The sequence below is a fragment of the Pecten maximus genome, chromosome 8, assembly GCF_902652985.1.
Source record: "Pecten maximus chromosome 8, xPecMax1.1, whole genome shotgun sequence".
Taxonomy (NCBI): domain Eukaryota; kingdom Metazoa; phylum Mollusca; class Bivalvia; order Pectinida; family Pectinidae; genus Pecten; species Pecten maximus.
The window spans coordinates 24,254,435-24,273,592 of record NC_047022.1 but is presented as its reverse complement, the minus strand read 5'-3'; the positions used below and the strand labels follow the sequence as shown (position 1 = coordinate 24,273,592).

At 36.4% G+C, this 19,158-nt stretch overlaps 1 protein-coding gene across 1 annotated transcript; it reads left to right on the top strand.

Moving 5' to 3' along the window:
* Positions 1-6,861: 6,861 nt before the first annotated feature.
* Positions 6,862-18,789, top strand: LOC117332876 (cysteine and tyrosine-rich protein 1-like). The gene is made up of 4 exons (XM_033891936.1): positions 6,862-7,106; positions 14,637-14,805; positions 15,530-15,690; positions 16,371-18,789. The coding sequence occupies exons 1-4, from the start codon at positions 7,049-7,051 to the stop codon at positions 16,655-16,657; spliced, it is 675 nt and encodes a 224-aa protein (XP_033747827.1). The 5' UTR covers positions 6,862-7,048; the 3' UTR covers positions 16,658-18,789.
* Positions 18,790-19,158: the final 369 nt, after the last annotated feature.

The following is a 19,158-nucleotide window of genomic DNA, read 5'->3' as shown; positions in this document are numbered from 1 at the left end:
CATGTCATCTTTCAAATTTATATGTACATATTATGACTTCCTTTTTTGCTTACTTAAGATGTCCTTACTTTTAGAATTCATATATCTAACCTTTTGCTGGACTGCAAGTTTGTCTGAATGTAAACCCAATCGCCTAACAAACTACTCGCGTTTCTGTTTTGATAATGGGTAACGATTATATGAGCCATAGAATGGCGATTGGTGTTTTCTATTCTAAGGCTTACAGTTATTGTTTGATTAAGTCGAACTTTATTTTTCTTCTAAAAATCAGTAAAATTTTAAAATGAATCATTATATTATTCACTATTTACATTGTATAGTTACCAATATTTTTTCTTGTTTCCATAATCTGGATTTTTCGCTAGTACTTGTATTATTGATTCTACAATGTATGGATGTTAAGCCGAATCCTGGTCCGAGCCTTGACGAGCTTTCACTTTTTCACTTGAATATTAGAAGCGTTCGAAATAAATTAGAATATGTCGAAGATATAATCAGTGAATATGACGTAATATGTTTAACCGAAACTCATCTTGATGACAGAATATCGTCTGACGATTTGACAATCGAAGGTTTTCATGCCCCTTTTAGACGTGATAGAAACTACGCGGGTGGGGGGGATTCTTGTGTACGTTAAAAATTTATTAAATGTTACTAGGTTACATCATCTAGATAATCCAGAGGATGAAACAGTTTGGGTTCAGATTAATTTAAAAAATTACTCAATTATTGTATGTACCGCCTACAGACCAGAACATTCCACTGCGATATTTTGGGAACATCTTCGCGCTTCTTTAAGTAATGCTTTTGATCTGTGTTCAAACGTAATTGTAACTGGTGACCTAAATGTAGACTTATTAACTGTTCAACCCACTCACATTTTCTGTGACATCATTAATTCCTTCAGTCTCGTAAATGTTATAAATGAACCAACACGGTTTGGGCAGACAAGAAATACTCTACTTGACCCTATACTTTTATCTGATTCTCTTTCCAGTTCTATTTCTTCAACTGTTGCTATCGATAGGAATATTAGTGACCATGATGGCTGTATGACTAGCATCAAAGTACCCGGAATTATTTCTCCGAGTTATATACGTAAAGTTTGGATTTATAGAAGAGCTGACTTTTATCGTTTTAATAATCTGTTATCTGAGTATAATTGGGAAAATATGATTTCAAATTGCGATTCTGTAGATTTAGCTTGTGATCGTTTTACCGATTTATTTTTACAATTTGCTAATCAATGTATCCCCTCTAAAGAAGTTTCCATTAGACCTAATGATAAGCCGTGGATGAATTCGGAAATAAGGAAAAATATCAGATTCCGTGATAGGTTATATAAAAAGGCCAAAACGACAAAACGCGATCCGGATATTAGAAAATATAAAGACCAGAGAAATAAAGATAATAACATGAAAAAAAATGCACGCTTAATTTTTTATGAAAATGTTCATGGTCTTATTGACGAGTATTATAGTTCGGATCCTAAATCTTACTGGCGACTTGTTAAACGTCTTATGAAATCCAATATGTCAACTGAACAGATTCCAACTCTTATAGATACTGATTCTAATTCTCTAGCCACTACAGACTCCGAGAAAGCGAATCTATTAAATAAATACTTTTGTGGCATTACCAGTCTTGATGACAGTGAACATGCATTACCATTTTTTCCCTCTAGAACTAATAATACATTAAGTAATATAATAGTTACACAAAGTGAAGTTAAAGATGTTTTAAAAATACTGAAACTCGGCAAGGCATCTGGCCATGATGGAATCAGCCATCATATGTTGAAATATACTGTTGAGTCTGTTTGTATACCATTAACATTGTTATTTAACTTATCCTTATCAACATGTGTTTATCCAGATGTATGGAAAACTGCAAATGTTATGCCTCTATTCAAGAAAAATGATAGGTATTCTGTAACTAATTATAGACCAATTTCTCTTTTATCAACAGTAGGAAAAGTGTTCGAGAGAGTTGTGTACAAACATATGCATAATTTTATGTTAGATAATTCATTGTTTTATCAGTATCAGTCCGGTTTCATGCCAGGTCATTCCACTGTTTTTCAGTTAATTGAACTATACCACAAGATCTGTTTGGCCCTCGAAGAAAAAAAGCACACGTGCATGATATTTTGCGACATTTCCAAAGCTTTTGATCGTGTATGGCATCGGGGACTTATTACTAAGTTAAAATCATATGGTTTTACTGGTGAACTTATAAAATGGCTTGAAAATTATCTTTCAAATCGTAAGCAGAAAGTCTTTATAAACAATTCATTTTCATCTCTTAGTACGATTAAAGCAGGGGTGCCTCAAGGCTCGATTCTAGGACCTCTTCTATTTCTGATATACATAAATGATATAGCCGATTTTCTTGAATCAGTTTCTAGACTCTTTGCAGATGATACATAATGTACTTCTCTTTTAGTTTCCTCCCACTCCTGTCAAGAGATAGAGCAAATACTTAACAGAGATCTTGAAGTATTGAACACCTGGGCTAAAACATGGTTAGTTACGTTTAACCCTAATAAAACCGAAATGATTTTCATATCTAATTCAAACGAAATTGAAGCAGACCTTGATATTGTTTTTGATGGAATTTTTGTAAATTTTACCGAGACTCATCGGCATCTTGGTGTATTAATCAGTTCATCTGCTAAATGGGGAGATCATGTTAATTCTATATATAAGTCCGCTATGAAAAAGATCAATATGTTAAGGAAATTGAAATTCATATTAAAACGAGATGCTCTACTTAGAATTTACAAAACTTTTATTTTACCTATTTTAGAATACGCATGTGAACTTTGGGACGGGTGTTCAATATCAGACTCTATAAAATTAGAATTAGTCCAACGTGAGGTAGCACGAATTATCACTGGTTTACCATCATATGTAAATGTTTCAGCTTTATACTCGGAAACGAGCCTTGAGACACTCTCTGAGAGACGAAAACGAAGAAAATTAAGTCTATTCTACAAAATGGATAGGAACTTAACTCCACATTATCTTAATTCTCTTCTTCCTCCAAATGTCGGCGATACTAACAACTACATCTTACGAACTAACAATAATTACAGAATTCCCCACTACAGACTCTCTATAAACTTACTACCTCCTCCTTTATACCTTCATCTCTACACATATGGAATGACCCCCAGCTGAGACCGGACTCAAACTGAGTTGAGATTTTTCGTGAAAGCCATATTCGAGAAAATCTCAAGTGAGAAAAATCTCAAGGATTTGAGATCGATTTGAGTTTGAGATTTTGCTCAGTTTGAGATGTTTTGTGCAAGCGGGGCCTGGATGAATCTACTAGATCATCTCCTTCCTTGGCAACTTTTAAAAAAAGTATATCCAGGTCTGATGAAGATAAATACCCAACATTTTATAATTTTGGTGACAGAAAGACAAATATTATCCATACTAAATTACGACATAGATGCAGTGCATTGAATTATGATTTGTTCCGTGTAAATCTCATAAATAGTCCAGATTGTAGTTGTGGAAATCGTTGCGAGAGTGCCTATCATTATTTCTTTGAATGTGAAAAGTATGTAAATTGCAGAGGCATTTTATTTGACAATTTAAGAAACTTAAATATTAATATAACATTGAATACTTTATTGTATGGTAACAATCTGTATGCCGATAATGTAAATCTAAATATTTTCAGACATGTGCATTATTTTATTAAGTCCAGCAAAAGATTTTAAGATATACATTCGTACTATATATACATGTATATAATGTGTTATATTTCATTAATATTGTCTAGGCCAATAGATATTATATTGTATTTAGGAGAGGGCGTCAATAAGTTGACATAACTTGTGCCTTATCCTTTTGTTCACTTAATTGACAATAAAATATGTTTAAACTAAACTAAAAAACTTCATATATTTTGTTTATCCATTCACTGTCTACGTTCGGTACGATACCCGCAACCTATAGTTAAAATATCCACTAACAGCTTCAAATGCAAACCAATGTTGTTTACAGTCACGATACGGGGCTGTGCTTGCACACATGTATACATAGTGTGTAGAGACGACTTGCTCATTTGCATATTAATCGTACAGTTGGTTATACGATTAGGATCCCCCTTAAAGTTCATTAAAAAACGCATGTAAAACATAAACTTGTATCAATATATGACCAAGGATAGTTCATAAGGAGAACTGAAGTACACTTTCATGAATAATTTGTGAAATGATAAAAAAGTAAACAAAAGTGACTAAATTGTCCCTTTAACTTTCATTCGAGATTTCCACATCTTTGACCCATGGAAGCTCATATTTCTTATCTTTCCGTGGTTAACGTCACCAATTGAAAGACAAAACCTCAATTGCAAAGACGTTTCAGGACTTCAGAATGCGATGACCACAAGCCAGTTGAGTGTTACATCTAGCTGTTGTGTGACCCCATCCTCTGTAGATACCGTATATATACAGTATGACCATAGCTGTTGTGTGACCCCATCCTCTGTAGACACCGTGTATATATGATCATAGCTGTTGTGTGACCCTATCCTCTGTAGACACCGTGTATATATGACTATAGCTGTTGTGTGACCCCATCCTCTGTAGACACCGTGTATATATGATCATAGCTGTTGTGTGACCCCATCCTCTGTAGACACCGTGTATATATGACCATAGCTGTTGTGTGACCCCATCCTCTGTAGACACCGTGTTTATATGACCATAGCTGTTGTGTGACCCCATCCTCTGTAGACACCGTGTATATATGACCATAGCTGTTGTGTGACCCCATCCTCTGTAGACACCGTGTAAATATGACCATAGCCGTTGTGTGACCCCATCCTCTGTAGACACCGTGTATATATGACCATAGCTGTTGTGTGACCCCATCCTCTGTAGACACCGTGTATATATGACCATAGCTGTTGTGCCGCCCATCCTCTGTAGACATCGTGTATATATGACCATAGCCGTTGTGTGACCCCATCCTCTGTAGACACCGTGTATATATGGCCATAGCCGTTGTGTGACCCCATCCTCTGTAGACACCGTGTATATATGACCATAGCCGTTGTGTGACCCCATCCTCTGTAGACACCGTGTATATATGGCCATAGCCGTTGTGTGACCCCATCCTCTGTAGACACCGTGTATATATGGCCATAGCTGTTGTGTGACCCCATCCTCTGTAGACACCGTGTATATATGGCCATAGCCGTTGTGTGACCCCATCCTCTGTAGACACCGTGTATATATGACCATAGCTGTTGTGTGACCCCATCCTCTGTAGACACCGTGTATATATGGCCATAGCTGTTGTGTGACCCCATCCTCTGTAGACACCGTGTATATATGGCCATAGCCGTTGTGTGACCCCATCCTCTGTAGGCATCGTGTATATATGACCATAGCTGTTGTGTGACCCCATCCTCTGTATAAACCGTGCATATATGACCATAGCTGTTGTGTGACCCCATCCTCTGTAGGCATCGTGTATATATGACCATAGCTGTTGTGTGACCCCATCCTCTGTATAAACCGTGTATATATGACCATAGCTGTTGTGTGACCCCATCCTCTGTATAAACCGTGTATATATGATCATAGCTGTTGTGTGACCCTATCCTCTGTAGACACCGTGTGTATATGACTATAGCTGTTGTGTGACCCCATCCTCTGTAGACACCGTGTATATATGATCATAGCTGTTGTGTGACCCCATCCTCTGTAGACACCGTGTATATATGACCATAGCTGTTGTGTGACCCCATCCTCTGTAGAAACCGTGTTTATATGACCATAGCTGTTGTGTGACCCCATCCTCTGTAGACACCGTGTATATATGACCATAGCTGTTGTGTGACCCCATCCTCTGTAGACACCGTGTATATATGACCATAGCCGTTGTGTGACCCCATCCTCTGTAGACACCGTGTATATATGACCATAGCTGTTGTGTGACCCCATCCTCTGTAGACACCGTGTATATATGACCATAGCTGTTGTGCCGCCCATCCTCTGTAGACATCGTGTATATATGACCATAGCCGTTGTGTGACCCCATCCTCTGTAGACACCGTGTATATATGGCCATAGCCGTTGTGTGACCCCATCCTCTGTAGACACCGTGTATATATGACCATAGCCGTTGTGTGACCCCATCCTCTGTAGACACCGTGTATATATGGCCATAGCCGTTGTGTGACCCCATCCTCTGTAGACACCGTGTATATATGACCATAGCTGTTGTGTGACCCCATCCTCTGTAGACACCGTGTATATATGACCATAGCTGTTGTGTGACCCCATCCTCTGTAGACACCGTGTATATATGGCCATAGCCGTTGTGTGACCCCATCCTCTGTAAGCATCGTGTATATATGACCATAGCTGTTGTGTGACCCCATCCTCTGTATAAACCGTGTATATATGACCATAGCTGTTGTGTGACCCCATCCTCTGTAGGCATCGTGTATATATGACCATAGCTGTTGTGTGACCCCATCCTCTGTATAAACCGTGTATATATGACCATAGCTGTTGTGTGACCCCATCCTCTGTATAAACCGTGTATATATGACCATAGCTGTTGTGTAGCCCAAATCCTCTGTATTCTGCGGACTCGGTGTATAACCAATCCCTGAACAAACATTGATACATCTATCCCATATATTTACCCTGTTTTGTTCGTTACAATTTCAAAAGTCTTTTGATTTCAACCAAACATTTAAAAAGTCTATCGATAACATCTTACAAAAAGTATATGAGAATTTTAAACAGTCGTGTAATCGGCTATAGTAGATGATAGTTTCATGTTCTTTCGACACAGTAAATACCTTGTAATCGTACCACAAGTGTGATCGATGTGGTTTTATAAATAGCCTACTTTAATATGTATGCTGTACCGGGTATAGGCTGGATACAGTTTGACGTCATTTTATCGATAGATTTATTGAAGTACCCCGGGAATACCAGACGCACCAGACGACAGTCAATGTTGAAGTTAATGAATGGATCTATGTACTGAAAGGTAGAAAAGACGTCAACATGATGTATTACAGCGGACTTATATTGTTCCTACTGGCTTTCATGCTAAAAATTCAGGGTGAGTTGATGAATTGATATGTCTTAATTCTTCTCCGTTCTATCTGGTGTGTGATTGTGACCTCAAGGTCATTTCTGTATCTTCATTCCTATGTGTGATCGGACGGCCATCTCTGTATCTTCATTTCTACATTCCTATGTGTGATCGGACGATCATTTCTGTATGATCGGACGGCCATCTCTGTATCTTCATTCCTACATTCCTATGTGTGCTCGGACGACCGTCTCTGTATCTTCATTCCTATACATTCCTATGTGTGATCGGACGACCATCTCTGTATCTTCATTCCTACATTCCTATGTGTGATCGGACGGCCATCTCTGTATCTGCATCCCTACATTCCTATGTGTGATCGGACGACCATCTCTGTGTCTTCATTCCTACATTCCTATGTGTGATCGGACGACCATCTCTGTATCTTCATTCATATGTTGTGATCGGACGGCCATCTCTGTATCTGCATCCCTACCTAACTTGGGTAACATTTGTGCTGGGTCTTTGTCCTACTGAGCTGACATCAGTGTTGGGTACTTTACCTTACTGGGTTAACATTGGTGTTGGGGACTTTACCTTACTGGGTTAACATTGGTGTTGAGGACTTCACCTTACTCGGTTAACATTGGTGTTGGGGACTTTACCTTACTGGGTTAACATTGGTGTTGAGGACTTCACCTTACTCGGTTAACATTGGTGTTGGGGACTTTACCTTACTCAGTTAACATTGGTGTTGGGGACTTCACCTTACTGGGTTAACATTGGTGTTGGGAACTTTACCTTACTCAGTTAACATTGGTGTTGGGGACTTCACCTTACTCAGTTAACATTGGTGTTGGGTACTTTACCTTACTGGGTTAGCATTGGTGTTGGGGACTTTACCTTACTCAGTTAACATTGGTGTTGGGGACTTCACCTTACTCGGTTAACATTGGTGTTAGGGACTTTACCTTATCAGTTAACATTGGTGTTGGGGACTTTACCTTACTCGGTTAACATTGGTGTTGGGTACTTTACCTTATCAGTTAACATTGGTGTTGGGGACTTTACCTTATCAGTTAACATTGGTGTTGGGGACTTCACCTTACTGAGCTAACCTTGCTGTTGGGGACTTTACCTTACTGGGTTTACATTGGTGTTGGGGACTTCACCTTACTCGGTTAACATTGGTGTTGGGGACTTTACCTTACTGGGTTAACATTGGTGTTGGGTACTTTACCTTACTCGGTTAACATTGGTGTTGGGTACTTTACCTTACTGGGTTAACATCAGTGTTGGGGACTTCACCTTACTGGGTTAACATTGGTGTTGGGTACTTTACCTTACTCGGTTAACATTGGTGTTGGGGACTTTACCTTACTCAGTTAACATTGGTGTTGGGGACTTAACCTTACTGGGTTAACATTGGTGTTGGGTACTTTACCTTACTCGGTTAACATTGGTGTTGGGTACTTTACCTTACTGGGTTAACATCAGTGTTGGGGACTTCACCTTACTGGGTTAACATTGGTGTTGGGTACTTTACCTTACTCGGTTAACATTGGTGTTGGGGACTTTACCTTACTCAGTTAACATTGGTGTTGGGGACTTAACCTTACTGGGTTAACATTGGTGTTGGGGACTTTACCTTACTGGGTTAACATTGGTGTTGGGGACTTTACCTTACTCGGTTAACATTAGTGTTGGGGACTTAACCTTACTGGGTTAACATTGGTGTTGGGGACTTAACCTTACTGGGTTAACATTGGTGTTGGGGACTTCACCTTACTCAGTTAACATTGGTGTTGGGTACTTTACCTTACTGGGTTAACATTGGTGTTGGGTACTTTACCTTACTCGGTTAACATTGGTGTTGGGGACTTTACCTTACTGGGTTAACATTGGTGTTGAGGACTTCACCTTACTCGGTTAACATTGGTGTTGGGGACTTTACCTTACTCAGTTAACATTGGTGTTGGGGACTTCACCTTACTGGGTTAACATTGGTGTTGGGAACTTTACCTTACTCAGTTAACATTGGTGTTGGGGACTTCACCTTACTCAGTTAACATTGGTGTTGGGTACTTTACCTTACTGGGTTAGCATTGGTGTTGGGGACTTTACCTTACTCAGTTAACATTGGTGTTGGGGACTTCACCTTACTCGGTTAACATTGGTGTTAGGGACTTTACCTTATCAGTTAACATTGGTGTTGGGGACTTTACCTTACTCGGTTAACATTGGTGTTGGGTACTTTACCTTATCAGTTAACATTGGTGTTGGGGACTTTACCTTATCAGTTAACATTGGTGTTGGGGACTTCACCTTACTGAGCTAACCTTGCTGTTGGGGACTTTACCTTACTGGGTTTACATTGGTGTTGGGGACTTCACCTTACTCGGTTAACATTGGTGTTGGGGACTTCACCTTACTCGGTTAACATTGGTGTTGGGTACTTTACCTTACTGGGTTAACATTGGTGTTGGGTACTTTACCTTACTGGGTTAACATCAGTGTTGGGGACTTCACCTTACTCGGTTAACATTGGTGTTGGGGACTTTACCTTACTGGGTTAACATTGGTGTTGGGTACTTTACCTTACTCGGTTAACATTGGTGTTGGGGACTTTACCTTACTCAGTTAACATTGGTGTTGGGGACTTAACCTTACTGGGTTAACATTGGTGTTGGGGACTTTACCTTACTGGGTTAACATTGGTGTTGGGGACTTTACCTTACTCGGTTAACATTAGTGTTGGGGACTTAACCTTACTGGGTTAACATTGGTGTTGGGGACTTAACCTTACTGGGTTAACATTGGTGTTGGGGACTTCACCTTACTCAGTTAACATTGGTGTTGGGTACTTTACCTTACTGGGTTAACATTGGTGTTGGGTACTTTACCTTACTCGGTTAACATTGGTGTTGGGTACTTTACCTTACTCGGTTAACATTGGTGTTGGGGACTTTACCTTACTGAGCTAACCTTGCTGTTGGGGACTTTACCTTACTGGGTTAACATTGGTGTTTGGGACTTTACCTTACTCGGTTAACATTGGTGTTTGGGACTTAACCTTACTGAGCTAACCTTGCTGTTGGGGACTTTACCTTACTTGGTTAACATTGGTGTTGGGGACTTTACCTTACTGGGTTAACATTGGTGTTGGGTACTTTATATTACTCGACTAACATATAATGTAGTATTAAATCTGTTATAACATTTAGAAACTAATGTCGAGGTTTTAAATTTCACATCCTCTTAGACTCGATTGATAATATCCTCTATACATGTATATATATATTAATAATATCCTCTATACATATATATATATATTAATAATATCCTCTATATATATATATATATATATTAATAATATCCTCTATACATGTATATATATATTAATAATATCCTCTATACATGTATATATATATGAACACTATGCCGTCAACACCTATTACCATCAAGGTCAATTTAAAATGTATGCTTCTCTTAATTAAGAATCAATTTAATACCGAGGTATGCCAGGAAATGGTTTATAGATCCATAACATCTGATAGCATAAAATATTATCTGAAAAATCAAATAAGAAGGAATTTATTATAATATGGCTCAAGTCAGAACACGTTCCTTTTAAAAATCTATACTATTCACATATTTCAATACATCTGAAACAATGATTAAAGATATAACGATTTTTTTGTTTTTTTGTTTTTGTTTTGTTTACCTCCTCGACTTAAATCAGATAATTTCGAGCCATTAAGTAAGATTTCCGACTCTAACATACAATGACCATTAATCGAAAATCGGTTTGTACTGGAAAGGGTGATATGGTTTATCGCACCATCACTTTAAGTGTAGTTGTGACGTCACCAGTTTCAGTGATCTTGCCGAAGATCAATATTTCATAAAGTAAACCTAAATACTGACAAATGTGTGTATTCCTTTTCTTCAGTCGCTTTCTTATCCATGAGTTTTGGCTGAAATCACACTAATATAAAACACATTGCATACGGTTTAGTTGTTAAACTTCACGGGATACAATTTCGCGGATGTCCAAGTCGGACCTAGCTCGTGGGTATTAATTTTCAAATCCAATTCACGAATATTACTAAATATACAGTATATGAGGCTTATGGTATAAATGTAGCTCACATTAGCTAGGCGTAAATTCATGTCTTTATCACGTGTTTTTTATCATGTAGACAGACACTTGAACGACAACATTGAATAATGAAAATCTTTTAAACAGGTATTTCTCATATATAAATACTGCCTAGTGTGAAGTTTAAATTTGCCTGCATATATATTTGTATTATGCTAATTACATGTTACTGAATGATACCAAACTTGTATACACAATCTGTACAGAAATCCATTAACACTGCACTGCATTGAAATACATTTTGAACACGAATAGAATTGTTTGTTCTATAACGTTATGTATAAAGAAAATCAATAAGAAACTAAATGGAGACATCAATACAATCAATCACCATAGAGCTTCCAAAACATCCGGGTACATCAGCTCGAGGGTATATTTCCAATCGGGAATAGTCGACAACTTCCGTAAACTGAGAAAGTGTATACGCAATTCGTTAATTCGATTTCATGTGAACGAACCGTTCTGTATGCCTTATGTAGACAAAATTTAACATGTAAAGGGCGTTCTGCTCTTAAACAACAAAATACATGTATGCTAAGTGTTCAATATACTCTGGACTAATAAGGTTTCTTTTGCTTCCTTACACTGGAATTCAAACAAGCTAGCATCATATGATCAATTTGTACATGCTTGTTTGGTTCAAATTTTTTGAATTAAAGAGATTTTATCCAATATGCGTTTTTTGTGAGAAGTATACATGTACACGTACTTATCACCTGTTGAGTTTTGCCTTCACATTACAAAAACAAGTTAAAGACTTAAAACTACACGTTTTCGTGTACAGCGGCTCATTGCAGGCTTTCTATATCAGCTAGGGCTGAGAAATGAATGAAGATTTTTATGTCCCGGTTTCTTTTAAAGCGAGTTGAAATCTGGCTGATTTTTCGTCAAATTGCATGTTGAATAAGATTTATATCATAATTTCATTTCTTTAAAATAGTCTCGAACCAGTAAGTATATGGGTACCACTGGTCTGGGTAAACAGTACCGAGAGGGAATCTTTCCGATCGTGTCTGTGTGTAACGTATTAACAATACGGCAAACTCTTACAAAAAAAAAACAAAAAAAAAACTCTTACAAAAAAAAAAAAACAAAAAACAACAATACGTCAAGCGCACAGGTTTGACTTAGATAACAACAGTGACAAAATAAACTTTATCAACTTAAGTTAATAATTCTGTGTATTATATAAATCGATGTAAGTAAAGATAAAATCCACACGCAGAGTCTATCGGTTTTCGATTTCATTGTTTCCTACCGGATTTAAATGTTTCTTGTTGGTCAGGATGGACACACGCTGTGATTTAGTCTTATTTTTAATATGTATTTTGTACCACCCATCCGGTATTGTCCTATTTGTCGCCTCCTACATGTATAGGTATACATACATGTACTTAGTATCATTGACGAGAAGGACGAAATATCTGTATGGGGTAGTTAAATTCACTTTATCTCTACTGTATCTAGTTGTGTTTAAAGGTGCAAATATCCCGTATCAATTTTGTTCAATCCTTTCAATGATGAAAAATGTTTTGTGGGTGTTAAGAAATACTACAGTGAATAGGTTTTTGTAGTGTTGGTAGCATTAAAACATGTTGGCTTTGGTAGTTTAAAATGGTTTGTACTTTGGGACTGTAAAATTAAAAAAAAAAGTTTTGGCAGGACTGAAATGAAACGGGCCTTCGTAGTTCTTGTCAATGCCAGTGGTATAACGGAATAGAAATTAAAGCCTTAACTGTGATTTCGAGACACGATCGAGTTACTTTTAAAAGGTGAGTAATGGAAGCTTTGAATGGATATTGAATAGCTACATGTCTGTCGGTAGGAAATCGATATATAAGTTACAATAAAGTCCACACCAGCATGTTTACAATTCATTGTCTTTGTTATCGGTTTTCGATTTCATTGTTTCCTACAGGATTTTAACGTTTCTGTGCATTACGTAATTATTCAATAATTCTTATTCATACAGAATGATATGAATATTTCATTGTCTAATAACTGTTCTGCTCTGCCTGACATAAATTGATGTGTTTTATTGAAATCTTACTCAGCAATGTTTTTGTACATATTTGCATTCTTTGGAAACCTATTCATACATACATTATGTATAATGTGATGAGTTTTGCAATGCGCGTAATTGTTCTTCGTTTCTTCATTTAGTCATATTTTCCCCTTTTCATGTTTTCATTAAAACAATATACAAGAGAGCGTACCACTGCAAGGTAATAATAAAATTATGCAGTATAATATACAGTAAAACGCGTTTAATTGTAAAAGTTTCATGCGAAAAGTATACAACCTTGTCGGGGTTAACACTGGTTCCCTAGATAGTTTACCTGTTTTAAGAGGTATTAAGTTGCTTGTGTAGTATGCTGAAATGAATGACTCTGACGGGATTTAACTGATAAAGCTATACATTGATAGCAATATTCTGGTATTTCTGTCAGGGTTCTGGATTTGTCAATCACCATATAATCCTAACCGTAACGTAACAGGTCGAGATTGTATGGTTGAGTGAATTGCAAATGCTTAATCGAGACTTGCATGTCTTCAAACCATACACGTGACCAAATGTAATTCAAAGAATAGAAGAGAAAACAAAGATAAATGACATGTTTCCTGTTCGAGTCATGTTTTTTTTTTTTTATCTTTATGAATTAACGAAATGCATTATTCTCGTAGTTCAATTCTTTAATTTAAAACAGTATTCAAGCAGGTATTGAAGCATTGTCAAGGAAGACATTAGGAAGAAGAAAGGTGTTAAGAACGAAGAGAAAAGATAAGATCCCAAATTTAGTCGCCTCTTGCAATCATGCAATGGGGGCAGTACATACATGTACAATTCTTAAGCACTACCTACAGGGCAGATTTTGTATATATATATCAAAATTCATGAACAGTGTCTTAGAAGGTTTTATTTTGCGAGCATTGGCGAGTTTTTGTAACATCAACCATCACTTAGAGATTTTCCACAGGAATCAAGCATGTTTTTTTCGTGGATGATACAAGCTCTAAAAGGAAACATTTATATATGATATGAGATTTTATGAAAGGAGTCTTCGAAGTTTTTGAGAGCAAATGTTAAAACTTCGAGATGAGTTTCATAAAATCTCATCAATGAAATGAAAACAGATTTTAGAAACTTTTTATCAAAAACTCAGAAATCCCCCATTTCTACAGCTTTTCGAGTCAAAATTAAAGGGCAAACAACCATTTTGTTGAGTCGTGTACAGTTAATGACGTAATGTCATTGTCCATATTTCTGATAGGCGCAATCCATGTAAAGGACTCCGGGATATGTTGAAAGTAAGGAATATAAATAACGTATATGTATTTTGGTATGTATAAGATTGAGAAGGACAGGACTATTACTGTACAATTATCATTAACAGGATTTATGTGCGGGAGCACGTGTTACGAACGTCAGTACAACTACTTCACCAGCGGTTACTACTACACCTACTATGACTACTGTACGTATGGTTGCTGTGGTTACACTACCTACCGCTATTGTTGTTCATATTACAACGGGTACGACGCATATACGTCTGTGTCGGTGTCGTAAGTATCAATTATCTATATACGACAAGGCTATACGATTAGTTCGGATACATACACAATGGTCTACACATTATATCTATTACAAATGTTATAATTCGGTAGCTATTTAGGGTTATTATTGCAGAGCAAATTAGAAAATTCCTAACTCGTAACCTAGAATTTTGCTTTTTCGCTTGACAACCTCATGAACCTGCCATTCAGAAAGGAAAATGACGTTTTCACTCAGCTTATTTGCACCAAAACAGCACATATTACGCGACGAGATGCCGAAAATACCAATATTCAATACAACTCTAAACATTTCCAAAGATAATTTGAAACCATTATGTCAACCTGGAAATTCCACTGAAATTGAATAGCTTTTTGGAAAATATAACTGCAATAAAACCAAGTGATTTTGCAGAGAAACGTTTTTAACCAGTACCTACTACGTAAATCTGGTTAAGTCAAGGAAATGTGAAGGTCTCAAAATAATAACCGCGGTAGTGACAACCTACAACGTCACTTTGCTCAGAAAAACACAATATCTCCTAATACGGTTACTAATTTTACATCTTAAGTATACTTTGTTAAGCAGTACCTTAATTGACTTCAGTAGCCAGGGGAGTTTTATATCATACATGATTGTACTCTCTTTAAACCATTATTAACTGTCGGGAAGAATGCACTGAGCTATTTTCCTACTGAGATAATTGTTTTGACATTGAGAATTTATATTTAATAGGATTGGGGTAATCATTGGTAGCGTCATTGGCGGTATCGTGTTCCTCGGTGTGTTGATATCTGTGGTGGTCTGCTGTATCTGCAAGTGTGCCGACAATCGAAGGCCTAATCGGGGCGCCGTGGTAGCTCCAACGACAGTGGGGGCCCCAGGAGTGTCCATAGGTATGATTTACTGTTATTGACTCACACGTAACATATTGGACTGCAACGGTGTATCTAACAATGTTAGTTGTCACTATTGTCCACAATCAACTGCAATGAGAACATTGATCTATATTTTCATGTTATAAATAATCAAATTAAAAGTGTTATATATGAACTTTATACATTGTATACTATTAACTGGTTATTTTGTTTGAATTATACATCTTATTCCTTGTATAATATATCATTATATTATCGTATTCAAGTGTTATATCCTCAGCATTTCGGTTTTAATAAATAGTATGCCTTGCTCAATATGTTTCTATATTGCCATACCCCAGTTTATAATATAAATATGGATTCTTTTAGTAAAAGGTCATTTGTATCCATATATTCTTTTTTGATAGTTTTATATGATTTTTTAAAAAAAATCTTTATAGAAGATTCCTCAAATGTCGTTTCCATACATTGTATCATATTCCATACATTGTATCATATTCCATACATTGTATCATATTCCATACATGTATCATATTCCATACATTGTATCATATTCCATACATTGTATCATATTCCATTTCATTTAAGAAAATCCTTTGGATTCGTCAAATGTATTTCGTTTTCATAATCGTAATCCAATTTTTGAAAATGAAATTCTCTTGATTGTAATAACAATGCGTGGTCTAATGTTGTTACAGTACACAGCAATGTGACTATGCCACCCCGACAAAACTACCCTATGTACAGCCACCCCATCCCGGCAGCTCAACCGCCGTCCTACAACAACACACAAGGCCTAAATCCTGGCTATGTACCCGCAGCCTATCCGCCTCCTCCGGCATATCCTCCTCCAGCCTATCCTCCACCACCAAGAAACCCAGCCACTGCACCAGTAGAACAGCCTGATAACGATTCCACGCCTTTTGCACCAACTGACAGTGCACAATCTGCTTGGAACACCGTCCCTCCGGCGGCAACGCATTGAAGATATGTGAAGTAAGCATTAGGCATAACGGCAGCTTTTTATCCTTCTGCGCCATGAAATATGGCACAATTTCACAATAGATCAAAACTGCAAGTCTTAAAGGCCTTCTCACACTTTGACGACACATCCAGAGTATACAGATATCTTAACGTTTAGCGAATACGCGGATGAGTTAACAGCCCACTGAAGCGCTGGTACACGCTGAGATAATATCTACAAAAATCTCTAAGATGATACAGACAATTAAAGCCTACACAGACTTATTTAACGCTATTCCAGCGATGAAAAATATCAAAGAATTCAATTACACATTCCTGTATATGCATTTAACTGAAACTTGAGGATTTAAAGTGACATTCTTTTTTTTCAAATGTACTTTTCTAGTTTTATATAAATCAAGATCATGCTTTTTGTTGGCTTCTTTTATTCTTTTTTTTTGTGTGTGTGAGATTGAGTGTGTGAGGGTGAGTGTGTGAGGGTGAGGGTGAGTAGGTGTTTGTGTTTAAATATATTTCTAGTTTAATGTTAATCAAGGACAGGTATTTTTTTATTCCATAAATGACAACTACTGTTATGACAAGCACTATTCTTTAAAGACTCGTATTTTTTCAAATTATTTGAACCGGTGAAAAACAGAACAAGTAATGTATAATATGTAACGGTTAAGTACATGTACAAACAATGAGAAAGGGTTTGTTAAGGTATACCTGAAATAGTTTGACGGAGTTATATCCGTTCGTTCAAGAAAGATATGTGTCTATCGATATAGGCACCACATTGTCTATACAGCACGACTCAAATAAAGTAAACTATATCTCTATGATTATTTCATAAATGTACAACAAACATATGTCGCTATCAGGTGTTGATATTACAGGATTATAATGTATTTTCGAAATTGAGTTATGAATATTAATAACTGAACAGGATTTGTTACTATAATTCAACTTTTGTTAAGATTGATAATAATTTCTTTTAACACTTTTTTGATAAGTAGGTTCACAGGTACAATTTGTTCAATAAAATTTTTGATGTTAGAATTTAATGTTTCTAATAGAAACGAAAACATATCCATACTATTCAAGTTATTACTCCTGTTTATTGATGATCAATTTAACAATCGATTGATAATATTGATAGATATGACAGTTAATAATGAATTATGTATATAAAATGCTTGGAAATATAGATCTATATTTCTTTAAAATTTCTTTAAATAATTTTATATAACCAATATGTGCAGTATTTATATAAAAAGTATGATCCGTCCACAAATACATTACCATTAATATTACGAGTCATATAAATCTCAGTAAATACAGGAGAGAAGATGAACACGAATTAAAAAAGAACAATGTTTGCATTCTTTTCGAGAAATAAATATAATTATAACATAACTCTGTATAGGGACTTGACGGTACACACATGTCAGCATTGTTGAGCGGCTTCATTTGACTGTAAACGGTCTTTGTGTATTATAAGTATTATAACATTACATTTACATGTGATTTGTTGCTAACTGACTCGACCTGCAGAGTAACCAGCTTGTCTGATGCCTGTGGATCCGGGATGACCATACTTGGTATGATTATATATATTTTGTATAAACATATTTCAACTGTGATCGTGTACAATCAACTTTTTATGAAAGAGTGTTTTTATTTTTGTTTTCATTGTCAAACCATGTGGTATAATTTCTTATATTGATTTTTGTTTTCAAATAGTTGTTTCTTTATTTTCTTTTTATCCTATAACGTTTTAATTAATCTTCCCGTTCCTCTAGTGTCTCAATGCGCCTCTGTGATATATTTTTATATAAATTGTAATATAACGCGTTAGATACAGATTATATGTAAAAAATGTTTGTGAACAAATATCACTTTCTTTGGTTAGTTTTCTACGTAAGAAAAGTTCTTATCTAACTGCCAGAGTTATTTTTAACACATTGCTTTGTTCCGATATCGACTCTATACCATCTCTGGAATATACTCACTTTTTATAACTACTTATTTCTGTTTATATGATGCATGAGTGCTAGTTGTTTATTATAGTTGTTGATGCTTTTTTTTAAAAAAAATTTGTTCACTATCTTGTGAAATTATGAAAAACAATAAATCGTTTTGTACACAATATATTTTCATGGTTTTTTTTTTATGAGAGTGGTGTTAATGGACAAAATCGTAGTAAAGACACTTTTAGTTTACATATTGGTAGCATATACACTCGCCTTTCACCTAGACGGCTGTGGTTTGATTCTCCAATAGGAAGTTAACAGGTATGAGAGCTCACCTGTCAAGCCACGCGTGTACTTCCGGGTATTTTGGTTCGTCCCACTGTAAGACCTATTGACTGGCGTATTTCCATCCGAACCAACAAGTGTGATAATATAAGTTTATTATTTTAACTTGTTTCGCAATTGGAGAATAAATGAAATGTTAGTAGGCTGATGTGCAAAAGGGTAATGTAATTAACTTCCACGAGTCAAAATATAGCTTGGTCGT

Bases quoted from the DNA above. Each gene is read 5' to 3' on its own strand.
- LOC117332876 (XM_033891936.1), top strand. From the start codon at position 7,049: ATGATGTATTACAGCGGACTTATATTGTTCCTACTGGCTTTCATGCTA. The intron at 7,107-14,636 runs GTGAGTTGATGA...TATCATTAACAG, and splicing joins TTTCATGCTAAAAATTCAGG to GATTTATGTGCGGGAGCACG. The intron at 15,691-16,370 runs GTATGATTTACT...ATGTTGTTACAG, and splicing joins GGCCCCAGGAGTGTCCATAG to TACACAGCAATGTGACTATG.